Consider the following 24,168-nt stretch of genomic DNA (forward strand, 5'->3'; position numbering starts at 1 on the left):
ATACTTAATAAGAATGTCTGATGGTATTTCATGAAGAACATGGCAGTGTTTGTTAACTGGAAATCACCTGCACTCTCTGGATCTCCGGAGTGAATTTATGTTACAAAGGGACTTGACTAGATGAGCCAAATTCTAAATTGCCAACCAGCTTTCCAATTTTTTAGTGAAACACACCCAAGATCAAAAGCCTTGCTGGGCAGTGGCCTTGCTGGGCAGTGGCCTTGCTGGGCAGTGGTGGTGTACACCTTTAATCCCAGCACATGAGAAGCAGAGGCAGGCAGATTTCTTGAATGTGAGGACAGCCTGCTCTACAGAGTGAGTTCCCGGGCAGCCAGGGCTACACAGAGAAACCCTGTCTCCAAAAACCAGAAACCAAAACCCCAAAACAACAACAACAAAAAAAGCCTTTCAGTTTACAAGCAACAGACAAAGAATATTAGAAAATTTAAATTTTTTAATAAATGTGCTTTGTTCACAAAATGTGAAAAAATACAACAAACACAGACGTACATTTTCAGGTATACTACCTCCAACCACTTTGCAACTATGATAAAAGCACATGATCTGTTCACAATCCCGATGAGCCCAACCAACCACATGATTATCGTCTGTTTTTGAAATAACGAATTATTTTGGAGGGATTGCTGTAAATGGGACGGGAAGTCCCTTAAGTTATTTGTATCCAAATGAAACCATTTTTAACGTACCCACACAATATTGAGAGGCCCTACTAACTTCACTGGTCATTGCTTATATAATCTGGCCCCAGTGAGTGCTCGTGTTTCAGCACTTACACCCTCAACTGGCCTTGTGGAATACGCATTGGCGTAAGTTCTAATTTGAGTAAGCTGAGTTTACAGTAACAAATGATATAACATCAAACATATTTATACTAAGTGGTAGTAGTTCTTATAAAGAGATATTTTTAAGTACTACTTAAAATACATCATGCACACCTTGGAAAAAGCAGACTCAACATCAGTAAACAATCAGAAGAATGTATAGCACCAACATTTTTTGCTGTAGGTCATACCTAGATCAACTTTGCAAAGCACTGTTTCATTTACTTTCAAAGCAATTTCATTTGGTGTATTGTTTTCTTTGCTCTTAGAATCGTAATTAGTAAATAAAACAAGAGAGTATGGTAGGAGAGATGCTACCAAAACATAGTTTTGTTTTATCCTGAATACAGTGCGTTTTCATTCTTTGTCTTTTCTTTTGAGGGAGCTCTAAGATATTATCCTGCAGTGCCTAAATGAAAAGAAATATCAACTCTAATAATTATAGAACTGTATGCTATTGAAAGCAAATGAAAAATTTCAAGTTACTTATGGCATATTTGAACAACCAATGTTTATTGCATTTACACAACTGACCTTTCTAAAATTAGTTATAATCATGTTACTTTCATTAATTTAGCATGTGAAACTGAACTTGAAATATTGGATATACACAATGAACCTATCTTAAAGGGTAAGTTTATGTATTTCTAAATAAAATTTGACATTCAAAGTTAACTATAGCAATTCACAATAAGCACAAAAACATCAGTTTACCAGAGTAAAGAAGTGCAGTTTATGAAATTCAGGATTAACTATTGAAAATGCAAGTTTCCTTTTAAAACACACACATGCACACGTGCGCGCAGGCACACACGCTTGTGCGCGCGCACACACACACACACACACACACACACACACACACACACACACACCATTAACCATGAAATCTGAAACTGTTATATTTCAGTGCAAAAACCTCAGTATGAGGTAATTTTAATGTAATAACCACTTGAAAAAAATCCACACAGTGGCACTCTTAAAAATGATAGTTTACATGACAATTGCTGGCTGACAAGACAATGTGGACTATATGTTTTTAACTGTTTAAACTTGTCTTGTTTGGACATATATTTCTCGTTAATCATTTGCTTCTGATTCAGAAACACAGAAAGGCATTTATCAATGTGGAAAGGGAAATTTCCCACAGCCAACTAATTGTTTATATAGTTACAGAAAATTATCTGCTAGGGCTTAGAAAGAAATTAGGATATTAAAAGGTCAAGACCATTCTACGAGATTATCAGTAGAGGGTTAATTTCAAAAACGTTCATGTAATTCCAAACTTGTAGTGCAGCAGTGCCTTAATGGACAAGTAATGACCCTATCAGAGCTGGTCTCAATAGAATATACTCTTCTAAGTGCAAACCCTTTCACAAAGGTGGTCTCAGTCAGTATTGAGTATTAGACATTGCTCCTTGCTTAAACAGAAAATTTTATAAATGTACTCTAAGTTTTAAAAAATAAAAATGAACTTTCACAGGTAAAACAGACTGAACACCAAAGCCTAAATCAGTAAGAAAGTCATGGAAATATTACTTTGGCAATGGTGTTTGCTGGGCTGTGTTAATGAAATTAGAACATACTTCGGGAAATGTCTCTTCCAATGTCTAATGTTTCCAAATGAGCTTAATATTAAGAGTTGTCACCAATTTCAAAAAGTTCAGAAATACTGTATCAGTAGATGAAACTGAGTAGAAAATGTTTTTTGTAATAGGTAACAATTTAAAAGAAAAGTGTACCATGAATAACTAAACCAACCTATGTGTGAAATATTTAACTTGTGAGTCATCAAAGTGCAATCTACAGCTTTCTACACATCTTAAGGTTCCTCAGGACAATGGTGCAAAGTCAACACTGGACTAAAAAGCAAAATGCACAGTACATCAAACTTCACAACAGCACTATAGAGAAAAGAGGTACCTTTTAAAATCTTAATGCAAAATGCTAAAGGAACAGTGGTTTCTGCTAAGACAAAGTCACTCTGCATGAAACTTTAAGCTTCCTATATAAGAATAAATTTTGAAATCCAGAAGTAGAAAAAAATAGCAAACTCTGTAAACGTTTGCATTTCTTCTCTGCAGACCAGGCTTTAAATACTGAGTTCACGTTAGTATTCTGATTAGTGTAAGCAGTTAGTTTAGGAGTCTGGACTAGAAGGGCTTTTCGATTTTACATTAGCTTAAAAGTAAGATGGGATCCTCTAGCTCATAGAATGGAATAGAGCTGGCTTGACTTTCCCCAGAATCTGAGTCATAAGGAGCATCAGGGAGCTCTGTGAAACCGTATGCTAGTTGTTCGTCTTCTACATCTGATCGAACATAGCAAGAAGGATTAGAATACTCCTCATCTTCTACACTGTTGAAATCTTGAGGAATATATAACATCCCTGGATAGTTCCTACTAACCAAGTCACTGGTGGTTTTAAGGGAGGTTTTCCTAAAAGCCATGAGATGCATATGAGAAAATTTTGAATACTTGAAGCGCTTAAAGCCCAGGGATTCTATAGCAATCTTCCAGCTCTTCATCATCATAGCATGCCGGTTCTGATGGGAGGAATCGGGGGTGATGATGAGCAATAAGCCATTCAGCACTAACAGCTCATGGGCTTTCTTGCAGCAAATCCACCGCTGGTAGGGTGACGGAAAATAGGACAGGAGGAGAGAGAAAACAACCACATGGAAAAGTTCTCCAGGAAGAGAATCAATAGGATTTTTCAGCTGCTTCAGAAAAGCATCTATAGCGTCTTGTGCAAGCTGGAGTGGCTGCTGAAGCTGCAAGTTCAGGAAGTCACATTTGTACACACTCTGTAGAAAGAAAACAACAACGAAGGCATGTTAAGAATTTCAAAGTGTTGTATGCATGCCTGTAATCCCAGTACTCAGGACTGTGTATGTTGGAAGCCAGCCTGGGTGACATAATGAGACCCTGTCTCAGAAAAGAAAAAAACAAAAACAGTTTCAAGAATATGTTCAACCTATAACATAAGTTTCACACCACAATATTTAACATCTCACAGCTTTTTGATAGAACTCAGTAATGACGACCTTTTCCTTCTAACTCCACACAGATTTTCTTTTTTCTTTTTTTTTTCTTTTTGGTTTTTCGAGACAGGGTTTCTCTGTGTAGCTTTGCGCCTTTCCTGGATCTCGCGCTGTAGACCAGGCTGGCCTCGAACTTACAGAGATCCGCCTGCCTCTGCCTCCCGAGTGCTGGGATTAAAGGCGTGCGCCACCACCGCCCGGCCTTTTTTCTTTTTTTTTAAAGGACCAGCCTTATTTTATTTTTTTAGATTTATTTATTTATTATGTATACAATGTTCTGCCTGCATGTATGTCTACCGGCCAGAAGAGGGCACCAGATCTCATTACAGATCGTTGTGAGCCACCATGTGGTTGCTGGGAACTGAACTCAGGACCTCTGGAAGAGCAGTCAGTGCTCTTAACCTCTGAGCCATCTCTCTAGCCCCCCAGATTTTCTTTTCTTCCATTATTTTTTGTTTTTTTGAGACAGGATCTCCTGTGGTCAAGGGTAGTCTTAAACTTCAAAGTCAAGACTAACTCAGGGCTCCTGAACCCGTCTCCTCCTTTCAAGTACCACCATGCCCTGTTCTCAACTAAACTTAAAAATTTTCACTAATTAAGCCCCCGTAATTTCTAATCATCATTCTACACATGCAAACAAATACATGCACACTCTCAAAATTAGGAATAATTTAAAGCACCTTTTTAAAACTGATACTTACTTAGAATTTAATTTGGATAAGAACATACAGGAATGATTCATTTCTAATGTTAGGCACATTTATATTCAGTTTATTATCAACAGTTAGCCAAATAAGAAAAAAAAAAAAAAAAAGAACTTCTAAGGAGATGATCAGAGTTGGTAATTGTTACACAGTTTGTAACGGAATTCTTTAGCAAAGAATGTATGCTCCAGGCTTGCAAACCTGCTGCTAGAACTCACATCCTGGATGCCAGGAGGGAGGGAGGAGACTGAAACCTCAAAGTGACACATTAGTGGACTGATCAGGTGATGAGTTCCCGGGTGAATGGATTATTGGGAGGAGACAGAAACTGTAGGAGCTGAAGCCTAGATCCAGGCAATGGATGCTGTCTCTGTGTCCATCTCTATCTCTGTATCTGAGGAGTCAGCCTTGCCTCAGGCTCAGAATGAATAAGCTATCTGACTACAACCTCTGACATCATGAGACAAAAATAACTTGACCTCCTAAATCTGCCTTTGTCAAGTACTTTGTCACAGTGACAGAAAGGTAACTGACAGATAATGCAGGAAGATTTATGAACTTTCTATATGCAGAATGATGCTAACGCTCTTTAAAGTTCAGTCAAACATTTAAAAATGATACTGACACTACTTTTATTCTATTAAGAAGTTAATTCCTGCCTTGAAGCAAATTACACATTAAATTTAATTAACACTATCAATGAGTAAGGAGAATACAACAAACAAAGAAATAAATATTTCATATTTGGCTGGACACTAAAATGCTACAGAAATATGAAATAAGAAAGTAGTGCAGGGCTTGGGAGATGGCTCCATGGGTAAAAACACTTGCCCTGAAAGCCTGATAGCTTGAGTTTGATCCCCTGGAGCTCATATAAAAAGCAATGCACACAGCTGGAATCTCAGCACCCCTACAGTAAGATGGGAGGCTGAGGCAGGAGAATCTTCGTATATGTTGTTCAGAGGCAGACAACTATGGACCCTAAGCAATACACTTACCTTCTGTATTATTTTACTCTTTGCAACAAAGATGCTTACAAAGACATCTTTGTAACCTACAGATTTTTAAATCACAATGATTTTACTATAGCATACTTCTAAATCCTGGCTTTCTAGATATAAAGAAGGAACAGAACAAAGAAAATATGTTATTATTAGTTATCTAAATGCAAAAAATTTTCAGAATATGTATTTAGTTTTGAATAGAAATGACTTACTAGTTGGTAGACAGGAAGTATATCTTCGCTATTTTAAGAATGTAAAGATAGTGCTTTTCCTTTTTAAAGATACATGTAAAAAAAAATCGTTTGTAAATAAAACCACATACCTCTACGGCAGGTACAATATCTATGCCAACGGTTAGAAATTCTTCAAACTTCAGAAACGGATTAAAGCAGCTGCCAACATCAAGCAATCTGATCTTTTCAGAGGCTTGAAGCAACCTGGAAACAGACACATGCTTTAAAAAGCAAGCTCAAAAGAACACAGTTGAAATTCACACATGAGAATGAAGATTATCACGTGGATTATTAGCTCGTGTCTTAGGAGGAGGGCTTGAAGAAATGTTGATGATGTGGTTACATCTATGCATTCTATGGTAAAACAAAAACAATCTTTATAGAAAAACAGTTTCAAAGTGGCTGTAAAAAGTGAGGCAATGTTTTCTATTTCTTGATCTGTTTAGTATCTGGCATACAGTGGATTCCAACAGCTGTCTGAGCATTTATGATTCTGTAGTATTCCTGCCAGGAAGAAAGACTCAGAAAACACTACTCTCACAGAAGAAAGTAAAAAACAAACAAACAAAACAAATGGTAACTTTGTGAAAATTATTTTTCTCTAGCAAAGACTCCAAAAGTGTCTTAAACCCATACAATACATCTTGAGAACTACTGTATAAGAAAAAGCATAGACTCCAAAAGTGTCTTGAACCCATACAATACATCTTGAGAACTACTGTATAAGAAAAAATAAACTCTAATTCTCAATAGTCAATAGAATTTATCTTTGGATTTCACTTTAATTTGTCAATGACTTAAATGAACCAAAGGAAAACAATACATTATACTCTTTAAATTAGAGAACTTTCTTATTGTATGCAAGTATTTGTCATTTCCCAAACTAGCAGAAAACGAGGTAGCAAATTTAATCAGAATGAAGTTCAATATGGCTCTAGGCAGTAGACAACAGCCTCTGTCAGTCCCAACCCTACATTATAAATAAAAACAATAATTAAAATAGTATGACTGCTTCAACTTTGAACATATGCCACTTTAACTAATGTTAAAATAATTTTTTCTACAAAATTTGTAAGTACACATTGGGAAAATAAAGGGAAAAGAACATAAATAATTGTGTAAGAATAGAATGTTGGTATTTTTTGAAGGCTAAAGTATAGAGACTTGCCTAACTTTGTTTTAGCATTTACTTCAGAGAAGTTTTAAACTACAGATCTAAAAGTGATGTTTTTGAGAAGAAATGCAATAAGGGGGTTATATATTCAGCTAGGAGCTTGATGTGCTAACATTTTATACAAACAGACAGTCATCTGTTTTATTACAAATCATCTATAGTGCACTTCTCTACTATAGTACACAACATAAGACAGTACCTAAAATACGAATCAATTAAAAAAAAACTTTTGTCAATGAAATGTAATTTTAAAAACGTATCTGAACAGGTTACAGGCGTATAGAGGATCAGCAGTTTCTCCAAGTGGACTCTTCCCACCTCACCCCAATTTATAATATAACTTGTTCTTACTAGAAAAATCAGATAAATGTCAGCTTCTGCAACAAACAGCCAGAAACCTTCTCACTGACAAGAACTGCTCTGGAAACTCAAGAGGTGACCTTCTGTGCCCTGGCTGATCTAGGTGAAGACTATCACATGTAATCTGGATGATGTCTATAGGAAATAATCACTTGTAAACCGAATTACATTGGTAGTCTTTGAAATATGACAATACACTAGTTGAAGGAAGATAGCAGCCAGCAAATTTTTGTGGCATAAGTTACAAAATACTCAGAGCAAAAAGTCTAGCCAACAACCAGAGAAATGCCTAGCATATACTTGTGCAAGTTTGAATATTCAGATGACAGCCAGTTAGAACAAATGAGAATCTATAAATATATGTAACAATACTGTTCTAACCCTTCCTTGAGGCTATAGTTAAGCATATGAGTTTTGAAATTAGAGATTAAAATAACAGAAACATTGATCTGTCCTTTAATATGTAATACGGGGATAGGCAGGATAAAATGAGACGATCTATTTAATGTTTAATCACTGTCTGGTACATACACCTTTTTAAAAGGCAGGGTCTGGCTATACAGTCCAAGATGACCTAGAACTTGTTCTGCAGCCAGCTGGCCTCTAGCCCAGGATGACCTTCAACTCATGATCCTTTTGCCTCAGCCCCAAGTATGACAATTACAAGTATGTCCTAGAATGGCAAGTTCTTTGACATTCAAAACTAATGTTAACAGATCAAGCAATAAAAAATATCATTATCCTTTACTTAAAAGGAAGAAGCAACTGAATTTACTGAACATGTGTTATCCTGTGTTGATATTGAGGGAATGAAAATATTTGAAAAAATTAGCTCTAAAAATGCATTAACAGGTGAAGACGTAGATGAGTTAGGGAACAAAAAACTGCATGTGGATATATAGTTACAATACTGTTGGACTACTTCCTATTTTCAGCATATTTGCTAATTCTTTGTGTTGAACGACTGGTGATGACAAATTTCAAATTAGTAATATCTTACTATATGTCAGTGAGTTACTTGTGAAAGCAATATACTTAATGAAGCATGCATAAGCTTTTTCTTGGTATGTTAACAATAAGACTGTATAAAAAGGACATTCAAAAAGTTTCCCGCTAATACTAGAAATAACACCAAGTTATGAGGCAGTGTGGGAGAGCAGTATCAGAACTTCAAATCATCTGTAATATCTGATCAAATACCTGTCTAGACATCATGGAGGTATTTCTTAAAGATAAGATTAGTATTTATATCAAAACTCTGAATAAGGCTGACTGCCCTCTACAAATGGGCAGGTTTCATGCAATCAATCAAAAGCTAAGAGAAAAAGAACAGAGTTGCCTAAAGAAAAAGAAATTTTTCCTTCAGATTGATTCCAGGCTCAGTCTGCAGCATCTTCTATTCTCTGAGTCCACAGAAAACTAGGCCTGCATGACAGATTCCAAACTAGGCAAAATGGGGCCAATTTCTTCAAATAATTCTTCTCATTGTATGTATCTATGCGTATTCCATTGATTTTTTTTTTAAAGAAATCCTGACTAAAATGCAATCCCAATATAGTCTTTGTATGTGATAGCTCAACTTCTTGTCTATCATGTTGGATACCAAAGGGACAAAAGGGAACTCAAACCACAGAGGAATGACAGTAGAAACCTACTGTTAGTTTCCTTGCAGTATACTATAATGTGTTGTTTCATTGTCCTGAAAGTAAGTCTGAGCAATGAACATAATTTCTTAAAAGGAGGCATAGTCAGCAGGAATACTAGTAATTTTTATGGATGTACAGATCTCTCACTACCACAAATATGCCTATACTTTTAAAATTATTTATTGCTTTTTCTCTTAACACAGTTGGTCTCTTTTCACACTTGCCATATTTTAAAATTAATATATCTGAACTTCTGTCTTAAGATTTCTTATATGCTAAACATAAACATATTTTTCTTTGAGGCTGAATGTAGCTCACTAGTCTAGCATGCCCAACAACTTGGGTTTGGTTCCCAGCAATGGAAGAAAAAAAGTGTTTTACATTTTAGTTTCAAAGCAAATACTTAAATTGATCTTGTTTTCACTCTGGGTAGTTAAATATAAGTCTAGTAAAACTGGATCTACTATCGTGTTGTTACTAGGGGAAGAAGCTAAATAGCAGATACTGATACCGGATCATTGTTTTTTAAAAGTACATAGTTTTTTGTTTTTGTTTTTGTTTTTTTTTAAGGAGAGCATTTTGAGTAGTTAATTCTTCAACATTTTAATTTTTCATCTCTTTGAAACCACTTGCCATGTTTTTAGAGTTCCATTCTACTCCCAACACTTGCAGGCATTTCACCTTACCGAATGGTACACAGACTGAAAAGATATTCTAGGGTAACAAGAAAACGAAGGGTAGAAGAGTATTAACTTTTTCTGTTTCTAGTCTTAATACATCCCGATGTTATAAAGTCAGAGTTAATGCAATCATGAGACCGACATAACTGGGAACTGGTGGTATACTTTATTTATAATTTCTTCTAACAAAGACTACATTCACTGAATTACTAAGTTCCTTTACACATACGGTAACTATGTGAGGCTTTGCTAGGCACAGCAGAACATCATGCCACTTCTAACATCTCTGCAGGTAGAGCTTTACAGTCTAATACAGTGGTTAGTTAGGAAGCCTAGAATGGTCCTGAGCTAGGCTCTGAGTTCACTAGTTCTTTCCTACCTTTGCACTCCTGTCAAGCTCTAGGGAAAGCCTGGCATCACATAACAGTTCTCTTGTAATCAGGAGAGAATGGATAATCTTTCAATACTATGAATTCTTTGAACCAGAGTCTTCCCCACGCCTTCAGAACTGCTATTATACTGTATGAATTGAACCTACACTGAATACAGAACAGAAGAGAAATTTTTGGAGATGGGTTTTTCCTCTTGAGTGTTTTTAAGGCAAACAGCATTATTTAGAAGTCTTGGGGTTGAGGAAGACAATTCATCCAAAAGACTTGACTCATTCACACTTACATTTATAGTTTAAAAGCTCTGTACTGTGACCGCTATCACTGATGGTTTAAAGAGAAAAAGTATATAAGTAATAACTTTTTGTTGAAGTCCAAAAATCACTTCTCTAGAGAACTGAGAGAAAAATCCAGAGCTCTTCATATTTGTACTTCCACAAACACTTTACCTAAAGGCTCACACTTCATTTTGGTTCAGTTCTTTGGTAATACTCTTCAGTTTAAAACATAGCATTTTCCAGAAATAACTATCCTCAAGTCTTTATTTTACTCACTTTGCCCATGTTTATTCTCTCATTTATTTAAACACAAGCTGAGTATTTACATGCCAAGCATTCCATAGGTTTCAAGATACATGATAAGACAGTCACTATCCTTCAATTACACACAGCAGGAGTATAACTTAGGGTATTGCTATACAAATACACTGCTTTCTGAATTATTTTCTCAAGTCCTTCTATACAAAGAGCCAAACTGAGTTCAGATGGTAATTATAAATAATAAATGGAGAGTAATATCATCTCCAAAACCATAAAGGATATTCTTAAAATTAAATGTACATATTCTTCCATAAATATATCCATATATTCTTCCATACAGTTACTCAATCCTGAGAAACTAGCCTTTATTTTTATAAGGATAAATTGAATGCAGCCGGGCGGTGGTGGCGCACACCTTTAATCCCAGCACTCGGGAGGCAGAGCCAGGCGGATCTCTGTGAGTTCGAGGCCAGCCTGGTCTACCAAGTGAGTTCCAGGAAAGGCGCAAAGCTACACAGAGAAACCCTGTCTCGAAAAACCAAAAAAAAAAAAAAAAAAAAAAAAAAAAAGAATAAATTGAATGCAGAATGTATTATAAAACTTGGTGCAGGGAAACACCTCACAATTCGGTGAAATATTATGACTGAAGATGCCTGCTTTGATTTTGGCAATCCAAAATTAAGTAGGGAGTCTTCATCAACTACATAATACACAGGAGAGCCACTGGGGAGAGACAGGAAGGCTCTCCAACAGCTTGGTAAAACAAACAAGGGCAGATGAAGGGCTGAAAAACCCCATAGGTATGTTAATAATTTGCAGTTTCAATTCCTATTGTAGCACTTTAAATAGAGACAGCTGTCTCATAAGTTTCATTGTAGAAGGTTTAGACCTAAAATATGAGTCATTAACTGAAACTGGGTTATACACATAGATCTGATCCTGTATAGACCTGAATACTAGATCTTATAAGTATTTAAAAATTCTCATGCTCAAGTGATCTCTCTGTCTCTGTCTCTCTCTCTCTCTCTCTCTCACACACACACACACACGTATGCTTTCCTTACTTGATTTTCCCTTTTTTTCAAACTTCTTCCAAACAATATTAACACTGTATTTTTTCAAAGCAGTAAGGTTGCAAGCAATTGCAGGGATCTTATTAGATAGATTAAAAATATTTGAAGATTGGAGTTCATAAATACAGAGACTCATAACTGGACAAAGTGTAGAGTGAGAGACTTTAGAAAATTCAGTCCTAAGTGGGATATCTCCATCTAATCCTTCCCCTTATGGCTCAAGAAACTCTGTTGCAAATGAGGCAGAGACTGTAGGAGCCAGAAGGGATGGAGGACACAAAGGAAACAAGATCTAGATATAACAGGACTGATGCACATATAAACTCATAGGGACTGTGGAAGCATACACAGGGCCTGCACAGGTCTAAGCTAGATAGGGTCCCAGTGCTGAGATGGGAGAGAAATGGACACAAGTCCCGATCCTTACTTAGCCACAAGCTATCTCCAATTGATAAGTACTTGCAAAGGAAAAATTAGTTATCTCCACTGGAGTCTCACTGGTTATACAAATCACTTAAGGGAGGGCCCATGCCCAACAGTAGATGGCCAAGACAAAATGAACTCAATAGTATTTTTGGAGGGATTTTGTGTCTGTGTGTGGCTCATAATGCTTTGTGTGGCCATGGCTTTTAAACCCTACAGGTCTTTTTCTTGTATATTGTGTTTTCTGATTTTGTGTTTTCATGGGATTTCTGTGTTTGCAAATATGTGTGTCTCTGTGTCTATGTGTGTTTTTTGTGCTTTTTCTTGGGCTCTTTTTATTCTGTTCACTTACTTGTTTTATCTTATTTCTGTTTGTTTTTAATCTATTATTATTATTATTATTTTAGATACCTGTTTGTTTTCTAATAAGAGAGAAAGCAAAAGGGTGTGGATTTGGGTGGGTGGGGAGATATGAGAGGAGTTGGAAGAGAGACACCATAACTAGAATATATTGTATAAAAAAAAATTATTTTCAATTAAAAAAAATTGGAGTTTATGTTTTTCCCTACATACCACTGTAACTTAAACTTTTTTTGCAGGGTCTCAAATTAGAATAATGCCAAAGATAACAGCTTATTTGCCATCTCAATAGAAACAGTAAAATTTATGAGTACTACTCAAAGCAGAGAACTGCTGAACTCTCAGCATCACATTCAATGTGTATATAACTGAAAGTTAAACTCAACTGTCATGAATTTTATGGATTATAAAATATGTACACTCTATTAGAAATATATTATTTATTGTTTAAAGCATGATATATAATTAATTTTTTTCTTTTGAAAATTTTTCTTATAGCCATCCAACTTCTCTATTATTTCCTACTCTTATAAATACCACGTTTCAGGATATTTTTGAGACTGGATCTCACTGCAGAGTGCCTGTACTTCCATGCTTGGCTTCCAGAAATGTGTGCATGAAGAACAGCCATCAGCACACAGAGCAGGTTAGTCTCTTCGTCTAAGGGAAACAATTCTGTCCCATGTGTTTCCCTAACTATGGATCATAAAGAGCAGCTCTAGTCTAAAACAGAGAAACTTGAAATGCTCCAAAAGCTGAGAATGATTGAGCTCTGGACATGATGCCTTAGTGGAAAATTCCACAGCTGACCTTCATGGCGAGTCAGTCAAAAGCATAGTGTTGTTACCTATAGGGTAACAATTAAATTCCAGGCTTTGTGTCATACGAAAAATGAATCTCATGTTCTGCCTGGGTTCCATCTCTAAGCTATCTTGTTGGATGTGTATATAATTCCTCAAAAAGAAAAAAAATCAGAAATCTAAAGCACTACTGTTCCCAACCATTTAGATATTCAACCTGTAATATACTTTTTTTTTGATATCTTTTAAAAATAACATTCCAGAATGGGTAGCTTGTACAACATGTAATAATATTCTGAAACTTTCATTTTTTTCTCTTTACTCAACAGAAAAGAACTGCACTTAAGAGTTAAAACAAAAATAAGTTAGTTTTTCTACCAAATCACCATTGTTACTATCTACAACAAACCACAGATATTATTTTGTGACTAGTACCTTGCTTTCTGTTGCTTGCTTGGGTTAGTATTGGGCACTGAACTTAGGGCCTCATGTATGCTTGGCAGGTGTTCAATCATTGAGTTCTGAAGCTTTCTATCTCTATAAACATCTTATACTTGAAAACTACTATGTATATTATTAAGTAACCAAAAAATAGTAATACAGAAATATATAGTTGAAAAATTAAAATATAAACTAAGATATCTGTAACTCTACATAAATTTGTCTCATTTAATGTTATACGTTCTTTTTAAAAATCTTAACACTTGTTTTTCCTGAATTCCCTGTTACCTCGCAGAGAGCAGGAAAACAGTATCAGTTAACAACTTCTACTCTTTTAAATGGCTAGAAACGTTTCATTCTTAGGTGTTTTGGTTGCTGAGGCTACTTGATATCTCACTCAGGGATTTTTTGCTCTTCAACTGTAAGCTTTTCAAACTGAATATCTTTTAAATAGTTACTATTTTTTTGTGCCTGCTTCCTCTGCGCGCGCGAGCACACACACACACACACACACACACACACACACACACACACACACACACAGTTTTACTGGCTTAGAAACAGCAGAGCCATCTGATGGTTACAATGGCCATTTACTTTTTCTTCTATCTGTTCTCTAAATCTTTTTCCTTAGTCCCTTTATACCTGAGTGAGGTTGTGGCATTTTATAGGTATGGTCATCATAACATATATAGTCCAATCTGGGACACTTCTGAAAATAAAAGAGAACTAGCAAACATAAACAAGATTGTACAAAAATACAGCATATGGTCATCCCAATTTTATGCATAGAACAAATGAAATTATAGCATCAATCAATGACTAATATTCAACAGCTAAAATGTCTTAACTGACTTTCTTAATTTCTGAGTATAATTTTTCATTGCTTTTTAGGTTAGGAATATGCAACTATGTTCAGTATTTTTTGTAAGACTTCTCTGAAAATCATAAATTATAATAATCTACATAGTGCTTTTAACCGCAGTAGTTTTTTGCAACAATTTTATGACTTTAATCTCCCTGTGATGAAAAATGAGCTGTATTTATCAAAATACAAATGATTTAAGAACAAAAGAAAATAAGACTTAAGTATGTTCTGAAGCAGTCTATATAAAACTAGTGAGTGTTTACTGAGGTTCAATACTGACAATACTATGCTATTTTAACAGAAAGATGGCATTCCCTAGTGAAAATTCATTCTTGGGTATAATCAGTAATTAAAAGGTTTTCTAAATTATGAGCCAGAAAGACTTCTCTGTAAGGGAAAGAAAACAGAAACAGAACCTTCAAGAAAAATATTTATTTGGTCACTTTACCAGAACAACTTTGCAAGTAACATCATACAGCTCGATTAAGGGAGTCTCTCAAACACTTTCCCTGTCCCAACTGTGCCTCTCAGTGAATTGAAGACATAACTTTTCTTAGGGGTTCTATGTTTTCACTGTCAATTACATTTTTATGTGTCCAAAACACAGACACACACACACACACACACACACACACACACCTCTAACACAGTGGAGACTGGAAAAACGATTAGTTCTACACTTTGTATCCTCTCTCACAACTCTTGTCCTTTGGCTGGGATCTCCTCCTCCCTCATTGGCTCCTATCACCCTTTCTCAGTTTCTTTTCTAAATGTCCCATCACACCTACATATATGCTGTGATCACATGAGGGAAAATGTGGACACTTCCTTTGAATTTCACTGACCTAGCTTAACATACATTCTTAGTCCACCTTATTCCTGCAAATCTCATGCTTTCATTTTTCTTTATAGCTGAACAGTATTCCATCTTGTATACAGACATTTTCATTATTGATTCTTCTATTGAGGGGCATTTAGATTGTTCTATTTCCTTGCTATAGTAAATAGAGGAGCAATAGACACAGATATGCAAACACCTTTGTGTTAGGATATGGAATACTGTGGGTATATGTCTAAGAGTAGAAGAGCTGGGTTATGTGGCAGTTTTTAAATAAAATTTTTTTTGAGGAATTTCCATAATGGCTGAATTAATCTGTACACCTACCAGCAGTGAATGAGGATTCTTCTTTTCCCATGTCCTAACACTGGGCAGATTACTTGATGATAGTTATTCTGTCTGGGATAAGGCAGAACCTCAAAGTAGTTTTAATTATCCTTCCCTGATGACTAGTGAGTATTTCTGAATAGATTAAATTTAGTCATGCATGCAGTGCGGACCCATCAGGATCCAACCTCAAGTCCACACAGATGACCCTGGTCAGCCCCAGAGGGACACAAAGAAAACAAAAAGACAGAAGAGACATGACAAATGGGAAGGAGGGAGAAGAAAGAGTGGGGTGAAAGCAATCCGAATTTATCATACACATGTATGAAATTTAATTAATAAAAAATTTACAAAGGACAGTGATCCTTATGAGGAAATAAGTAGGTGTTGCTTAAAACTGTAATGCTGTATCTTACTCTTTTATGCCAATTCTGTAGCCCACACATACATCTGGGCAGGAGCCTGAGGGCTACTCTCTGCCTTACAATTTTGTTAATGTGATTATGATAACATTAAAATATTTATTAAGATGGCTCAGGATATTGAAAAATCAGGTCACTACACAGAGGGACACAATTAATATGTGCTGTAGTCAGCTGGGCAGAACTCCCAATATGCATTTCCAGGTATTTTTCTCTTAACCTTTTCACTTACCATCACACGTGAAGACTGCCATTAGCCTACTAGAACTTCCCAACTGAACTTCAAGTCACTAAAATGTAGTTGTCACCCTTAAAGGTCAATGACCCCTTAGTTGTTAGATCCAAGAACAGTCAATTAGTTTGTATCTTACTGGCAAAAATAGCAATTTGTTACTTCAAAAGAAAACACTGAAGACTCCATTCCTTAAATTATCTTTCTATAGTTTTACGTAAGGTCTCACTAGCTTTATGTTTACATTAGATCAAACTAAATTAAATTCCAGTTACCAAAGTAATAATAATTTGTTTTAGGTAGTAAATCAAAATGATGCTGGGGACATAGTTCATAGAATTATATTAGTGGGGTGGTGGGAGCGCACATCTTTAATCCAAGCACTCGGGAGGCGGATCTCTGTGAGTTCGAGGCCAGCCTGGTCTACAAAGCAAACTCCAGGACAGGCACCAAAACACAGAGAAACCTTGCCTCTAAAAAAAACCAAAAAAAAAAAAATTATATTAAAAAATTTATAACCTAAGATTAGCAAATGTTTAAATGATTTAAAACTCTTACTAAGAAGGCATATTTATTTCACATGTTCCTCCAAACAGTACTTACTTCAATAGAAAATACTTTGTAGTCATGAATTTCCTCTAAATACAGTATATTACAGAAGTTTGATCATGGTTATGGTCTCATGATGATTTCCCAACTGAGTTGTTACCCAAATGACATTTGAATCTGTATCATCATTACTACATTCATTCTCAACAACCAACACTTTGAAAGGTCAGAGCTTTGGGATTTTACCTATTTCTTCCCATTTTTAAAGAGTAGCCTGAAGAGTAAAGGGATATGATCAAAGTACATTGCATGAATGTATGGAAATCAAAGAATAGATAAATTTAAAAGACTCTTCAATTTATCTATTCTTTGGTTTTTATACATTCATGCAATGTATTTTGATCATCTCTCTTCTTCCACCTTTTCTCAGATCCTCATATTTGGCTCCCAACTTCATATGCTCTTCTCCTTTAATTTATGGCCCACTGCTGGGTGGTGGTGGTACATGCCTTTAATTCTCGCACTAGGGAGGCAGAGGCAGGCGGATCTCTGTGAATGACCAGTCTGGCCTACAAACTGAGTTTCAGGACAGCCAGAGCTGTTACAGAGAGAAACCCTGTCTCAAAAAACCCAACAAATAACCAAAAAAACACAGGAAATTTATAGCCCATTGAGTTCCGTTACCATTGCCAGTATGTGCATAGATATAGGGCCATGTACTGGGACATGGATAAATAATACAGATCATGCCCCTGACCCTTCTTCCAGCAGCCATCAACTATCAATAGATCTCAGGGAGGAGTGGGCCCTTGTGAGTCTTTTTTTTTTTTTTTTTTTTTTTTTTTGGTTTTTCGAGACAGGGTTTCTCTGTGTAGTTTTGGGGCCTGTTTTGGATCTCACTCTGTAGACCAGGCTGGCCTCGAACTCACAGAGATCCACCTGGCTCTGCCTCCCAAGTTCTGGGATTAAAGGCGTGGGCCACCACCACCCGGCCCTTGTGAGTCTTTCTTCCCACTCGTGCTGGAATGCTGCCTAGCTTGATCTTGTGCTGATCTTGTACAGAAAGCCACAGATGCCATGAGTTTATGAGTATACTAATCCTGTCACATTCAGAAAACATTCACAACAGTCCTTGACCTCTGGTTCTTAAACTCTTCCTGCTCTATCTTCTGTGGTGTTCCCTAGGCCTTGTGGGTAGGGGTGATCTAATAGAAGTTTCACTTGGGGCTCAGCACTACAGGCACTTATTATCTGTGCTTTGCTAAGCTGAGAATCTGTGTGTCAACCACCACCCACATTAATAAGAAGCTTCTCTGATGATGGGTGTGAAGGTCTGTTTGTCAACACAAGCTAGAGTCATTTTGGAAGAATCTCAATTGAGAAAAATCCCTCCATCAAATTTGTCTGTGGGAAAGCATGGGGCTGGAGGAGAAGGGCATTTTCATGATTAATGATTTATGTGGGAAGGTTCAGCTCTCTAGGGGCAGTTCCACTTCTGAACAGGTGGTCTTGGATGTTATAAGAAAGCAGGCTGAGCAAGCCACAAGGAACAAGTCAGTAAGCACCATTCCCTCACAGCCTCTGAATCAGTTCCAACCTCCAGCTTCCTGCCATGACGTCACTCAGTGATGGACTGTTACATGGAAGCATAAACTAAGTAAACCCTTTTCTCTCCAAGTTGTTTTTGGTTATTTTTTTTTTTAAATCACAACAACAGAAAGTTGACTAAGAACGCTCTATTAATCTGAATGTGTAAAGACAGCAGTAGAAAGTCGTTCAATGTTTTGTCTATTTGTGTACAGCAGACTTGGCATGTTAAGCTATTTCACCAAGGTTATCAACTAAGGCACTACTAAAATAAAGAAAAAAAGCCTGTCTTCCCAACTGTTGTGAACACATTAAATAAGTATAATTATTTGCATTATGCTAACATATAAAATCTTCAACATGTATTTTTAACCAAGACAAATTGTGGAAGATGGTGTTATAAATTTCCATTTAAGCATTGTTTTGGCAGAATTGGCTTTAAGCTTTATAACATACATTGTTTTAAATCAGAATTACTATGTTGCTAATTTTGCTAATACTCCTGATGGGTATTTACCAACTTAACTAATTAGCATTCAGCAAACTAAACAAAAACTTTTACATTCAAGTTCAAGTGCACACATTTGTATTCATACTTTTATATATCAACATAAGGGATTGACAGTTTATTCCAGTGTTAATAGAGAAACAACAAATCGAAACCACGAAAACACTCGATGCTGATAAGTTTGGGCAAATGGGCACTTACTGAACTCAATTCAACAATCATGGGCAAGAACCTAGACCCATCTACAATGATCATATGTAGACAATCCAACCCTGTCTTCTCTCACATATATTCTATTTAGTTAGTAGATAATCATATAGGACATGTATTTGTCTTACTATCTAAGAGATTTGGAACATTATACTAAGGCACACAATAGCGAAATTTTTATGAAGAATACTATGCAAAAGTGAGTGTTTTATTGGCACAGGAAGAGTTTCCAAAATTCTATATGGACATAGTGTTTACTGCATAAAAACTCATGAATGCCCTGCAGAAAGCCTGAGAAGTGGTGCACTTAAAATGTAACCATTGAGGTTGAGGGAACATTTCCTTTTTATTTATAATCTTCACATACAACATTTTCACATCTTCATTTTATTGGCAGTCAGGAAAATATCTAATAGTGATTTCTAATAAGATATAAGTACTGCAATAATGTATAACAAAAGTTAAACAATACTGGTGTGGTGGTTTGAATAAGGATGGGGCCCATAGGCTCATATAATTGAATGTTGGGGTCCTAGTTCCTATGGTGTTTGAATGGAAAAATACCTAGAGTCATCTTAGGCAAAGTCACTCTAAACGCTTAATGTTATATAACGTAAATTCCGGCTTTAAGAACCATATTTAAATACTTTAAATACTAGAAACTATATTTTCCCCTTTATAAGTAAATTCTAGCTGACCATGCCAAAGGCTGGCTGTGATGGTTAATGGTTAATATTAACTGTCAACATGGCAGGGTCTAGAATCTCCAGAGAACAAGCCTGTGCACCTGTCTAAAGGGGATTGTTGAGATTAGAGATCAGGTTAGCCTCTGGGCATGGCTGTGAGGGATTATCTACATTAGATTACCTGAGGCAAGAAGATCCATCTTAATTGTGGGTACCCTAGCACTGAGCTGAGTTGTAGACTCAATAGAAAGAGAAAGCATTCATCCTTCTCTGCCGCCTGATGGGACTGCAGCAGAGCAACTGCCTCAAGCCCTGTTGCCATGCCTTCCCTAATCAAGCGGACTGGCTGTCCCTTGAACTCTAGCCAACAGAAATCCTTCCTTCCGTTACTCAGCCAGGTAATTATCACAGCACTGAGACAAGTCACTCAACATATCAACAAACTAGTCTTCAAGAGATGACTGTAAGATTGGACAAAGCCATGAAAAATCAACATCCTAAGGGATCTAAAGGAGAGCCAAGTAGGGTGAAGAGTATCTGTCATGAAAAGAAGCTGAATGTAGGTTAAGAGCACTGAGGATCTGTGCTATGCTTCCTGGAGCTGTTCTTGTTTCTGCCGTACCTGCTTTATCAAAGGAAAACCTCAGATTCTTCCAGGACAAATGGGGCTGTGAAACCGTAGCACCTTCACTGCTAGAGGGGACTGAATTGGTTTGGACTGTGGGTGGAAGATTTTACAGAGTATTCTCAGTAAACAAAGTAAACTGGGTTGGATCAAACGGGGACAGTCTGCAAGTATGCTAGTCTCAGGTTGCTATACTAGTCTTGGTCAGGCTGAGCTTCAGACTAGAAGATAAATCAGAAATTTAGCAGCAAGATCCTGAGTAAAGAAATACACAGAGGAACTAAATAAGCCCCCTACAAGACTATGGCCAAGAAGGCAATGTAGAGGACCTTCACGAGGGAATGGCAGAAAATGAAGGGTGAGGCTGGTTTGCATACTGTTTAACTACCTTCCTCAATCAACACATGTCCTGGCCCAGAGTATTTGGGCACAACTTCTCATCTATCAGTGTTTAACCATTCAACTATGAAGGTAAGTATAAACCCTAGAAAACCAGCTTAAAATAATCAACTAAAAGTGAGGCAACACAGACATCAGCATGTACAAACCACAAACCTTGAAGATCAATTACATCTAGGAGAAAAGAAAAAGAGACGAAGGAGGGAGGAAGGGAGTGTGGGAAGGAAGGACAAAGGAAAGAGGGGGAGGGAAGAAGGAGAGAGAGAGAGAGAGAGAGAGAGAGAGAACGAACACAACCCTATTCCTTGACTTCCTTCTTAAGAGAAAACTCAAATGACAAGTTTTGTACTACATTATGAGCAACATTCAACTGCCAACAGAACACTGAAAATATGCAAAGAAAAATAAAAAAGTGTGGTCCACACTCAGCAAAAAACAGTAAATAGAAGCTTACTCTGAGTAAGTGAAAATTTGAGATTTTGCAGAAAAAAATTTCAAGGCAATGATTGTAAAAGAGCCAAATGGGTACAAAGTATACATTTGTTGTCTCAGCTACATGAGAGGATGAGGCAAGGAATGTTTGAGCCCAGGAATTCAAGGCCACCTGAGCGAGCAACATAAAGAGATCTCATCTCAAAAACAAAAATTTAAAATGCATTTAAAGAATTAAAAGATACTATGTTTGAAGAATCACTGAGAAATACGACAGAAGTATACAAGGGAATCTCAGAGACTACAGCTGAAGAACCATACAGAAAATGCAGAGCGAGTGCTTTCCACGGCTACCTGTTTCTATGTAGCTAGATGAGTGATTATTCTTACCAACATTTTATTTATTTGCCAGTATTGGGGATTGAACCTAGGGCCTCACAGACACTAGCCAAGTGCTCTATCACTAAGCTACAGCCTTCGACAACAACTTAAAAATACTTTAGCTATTTCATGAGATCTAAGGTACAAGATGTTGGATAAGTCATAATAAGCTTTGCAATAAACTTAAGGCAAAGATGACTTACTCTTTCCTAGTGAACTAATCAATGATGTGCTGATTTTATTCAAATGAAATTACTCATAGCTAGGTAATACTTTGAATACAGTATAAGGTCAGAGGAACCAAATAATGCTATGCTGGCATCAACAGTTCTGAAATTATTTAAGAGTTTAATTTTGCTGTTATCAGTTTTCAGCATTTGTCAAGAATGTTTCTACAATTCTCAAACAATTAATAAAATATTACATGACAGAAAATTTATTCTGAAACTAAGATACATACATAATTTTAATTAACTAGACTATAATACTCATGAACTCGCAAAGTTCATACCTACACACACATACACACACCCCACCAGCAGGCATATTTTCAATTCAACAATAACATGATGATAGGTGGTCAGTATTGATATTTTTTTTACTTGTAATTCCTTAGTAGCTAAATACTTTAAACAGTTTAATTGGCTTTCATTGCTTGGATTTTTCATAATAACATTTAATTGTCACAACATATAATTGTCATAACATTTAATAAACCATCCTTTTTTCATTTTTTAAGGACAACATATGCTATAGGAACACTAAGTTTTCATATATTTCTTGAAATTTTATGACAGTTTTATGCTTAACAATATTATGAATTTTTATTTCTCAAACTTACGTATATCAGAGGAGAAAATAAACATCCTGCCTCTAAGTATTGACCATTACACTGTTTTACAAGGTGTAAACCATTTTTTCCCACTATTCACATTAACACAGCTACCTGGGGAAAAGTTGACTGAAACAGATAAGTATACTTACTCAGTAATAAATTCAGGGCTTGTAAAGCTGAGGTTTGTTAAACGACCTTCAAGTTTCGATGACTCGTGCACGTTTAAGGCTGGAGTGGTCTTAGTAGCGAGTACAGCTCTTTTTTCATCTTTCTCAAGTGCTTTTCTCTTCCCACCATTCTGGAAATACTCTCTGCATATACTAAAGATCAAAACAAAGTTGGGTTTAAAAACATTAGGTGTGATGAAGTAAAATAAATTAACAACAACAACAACAACAACAACAACAACAAAACACCCTTCATTATTCAAGGTGGGAAACTTTCAAATGGAAGGGTCCTATTTTAAAAGGTCAAATATTACAGTGATGGCTATTCTTGGTTGTTAACTTGACTATATCTAGACAAGTGGCTGGATACACCTGTGAGAGATGTTTCTTGATTGGATCATTGAGGTCAGAAGGCCCACTCTAAATCCCGATCTTCTGAGGTTGAAGAACCACCTTAAATCTGGGCCACGCCCTCTGCTGGCAGCCGGTAGGAAGGACAGGGAAGAAAGAAGCACTGGTTCTTTCCAGCTTGCCCTTGAGCTCCCTGGCTAAGTCCTTCATTGGTATCAGAGCCTGCTTCTTCAGGATCCTGACATACATCAAAGACTAGCTGAGATACCCAGCCCTGAGGACTGAACGACTACTGGATTTTTGGACTTTCTGTTGGTAGGAATGCTATTGCTGGACTAACTAGACAAGCCACTCTAATAAATCCCTTTTACTAATTTATTAATGGATTAGACAGACAGATTCATTCTATCAATTCTGTTCCTCTCGAGAACCCTGACTAATACAACTACATTATAATTTCAAAAAGCATTATTATAAAAATGTTGAATAGGTTGGTTCATCAGCCATTCTTGCTAGGTAAGTTGCTTCTCCCTTTGCCATCTGTACACAAGCCTAGCTCCAGACTTGCAACCTGTGAGCCCTGACCCCTTCTGTTCAAGTGCCACCTTTGCTGCCTAGCTAAGTCCTTTATTCCTTATCCCATCATTTACCCTACCTGTTGTCACTCCACACCCACAGCCCTGGTTTCAATCTGCTTTGTTCATGCGCCATCTTTGACTGGTGGGATGGTCTTTAGCTATCCCAACCTTCTTGTTACCCACTGCAATCTCTAGACCCACTGCTGCAGCTCCTCTTCTGTGGTCAGGAGTCAACTTTGCCGGGTCCAGTTAAACAGCTCATCATCAGGTCTACCTGGCGTAGTTCTAGTCACACAGCTCCTGCAGTCACCCAATCTAAGGCAGGCTCAATTCTCACAACAGACACAAACCAAGGAGAGTTCACATGCCTAGGTCAACTCACAAAAACAAAAACAACACAAATAGCCAAGACAGTATGTCTTATATCAAACTCACCAGTTCTATAGTTCTGAGGACTACCTAGA

General features: G+C 36.7%; 1 protein-coding gene across 1 annotated transcript in view; it reads right to left on the minus strand.

Annotated features, from left to right (window-relative positions):
• Positions 1–434: 434 nt before the first annotated feature.
• Bmt2 (base methyltransferase of 25S rRNA 2 homolog) overlaps positions 435–24,168 on the minus strand; it is a 55,593-nt gene continuing 31,859 nt past the window's right edge. The window contains exons 3-5 of the mRNA XM_052719341.1: positions 22,758–22,928; positions 5,914–6,028; positions 435–3,646 (exon numbers count right to left, since the gene is read on the minus strand). Coding sequence (XP_052575301.1) covers positions 3,017–3,646; positions 5,914–6,028; positions 22,758–22,928 — 916 coding nt within the window. The 3' untranslated portion in view covers positions 435–3,016. The remainder of the gene's footprint in view (positions 3,647–5,913; positions 6,029–22,757; positions 22,929–24,168) is intronic.

The sequence above is a fragment of the Peromyscus californicus genome, unplaced genomic scaffold (genome assembly GCF_007827085.1).
Source record: "Peromyscus californicus insignis strain IS unplaced genomic scaffold, ASM782708v3 Scaffold_6__1_contigs__length_162567912, whole genome shotgun sequence".
Taxonomy (NCBI): Eukaryota; Metazoa; Chordata; class Mammalia; order Rodentia; family Cricetidae; genus Peromyscus; species Peromyscus californicus.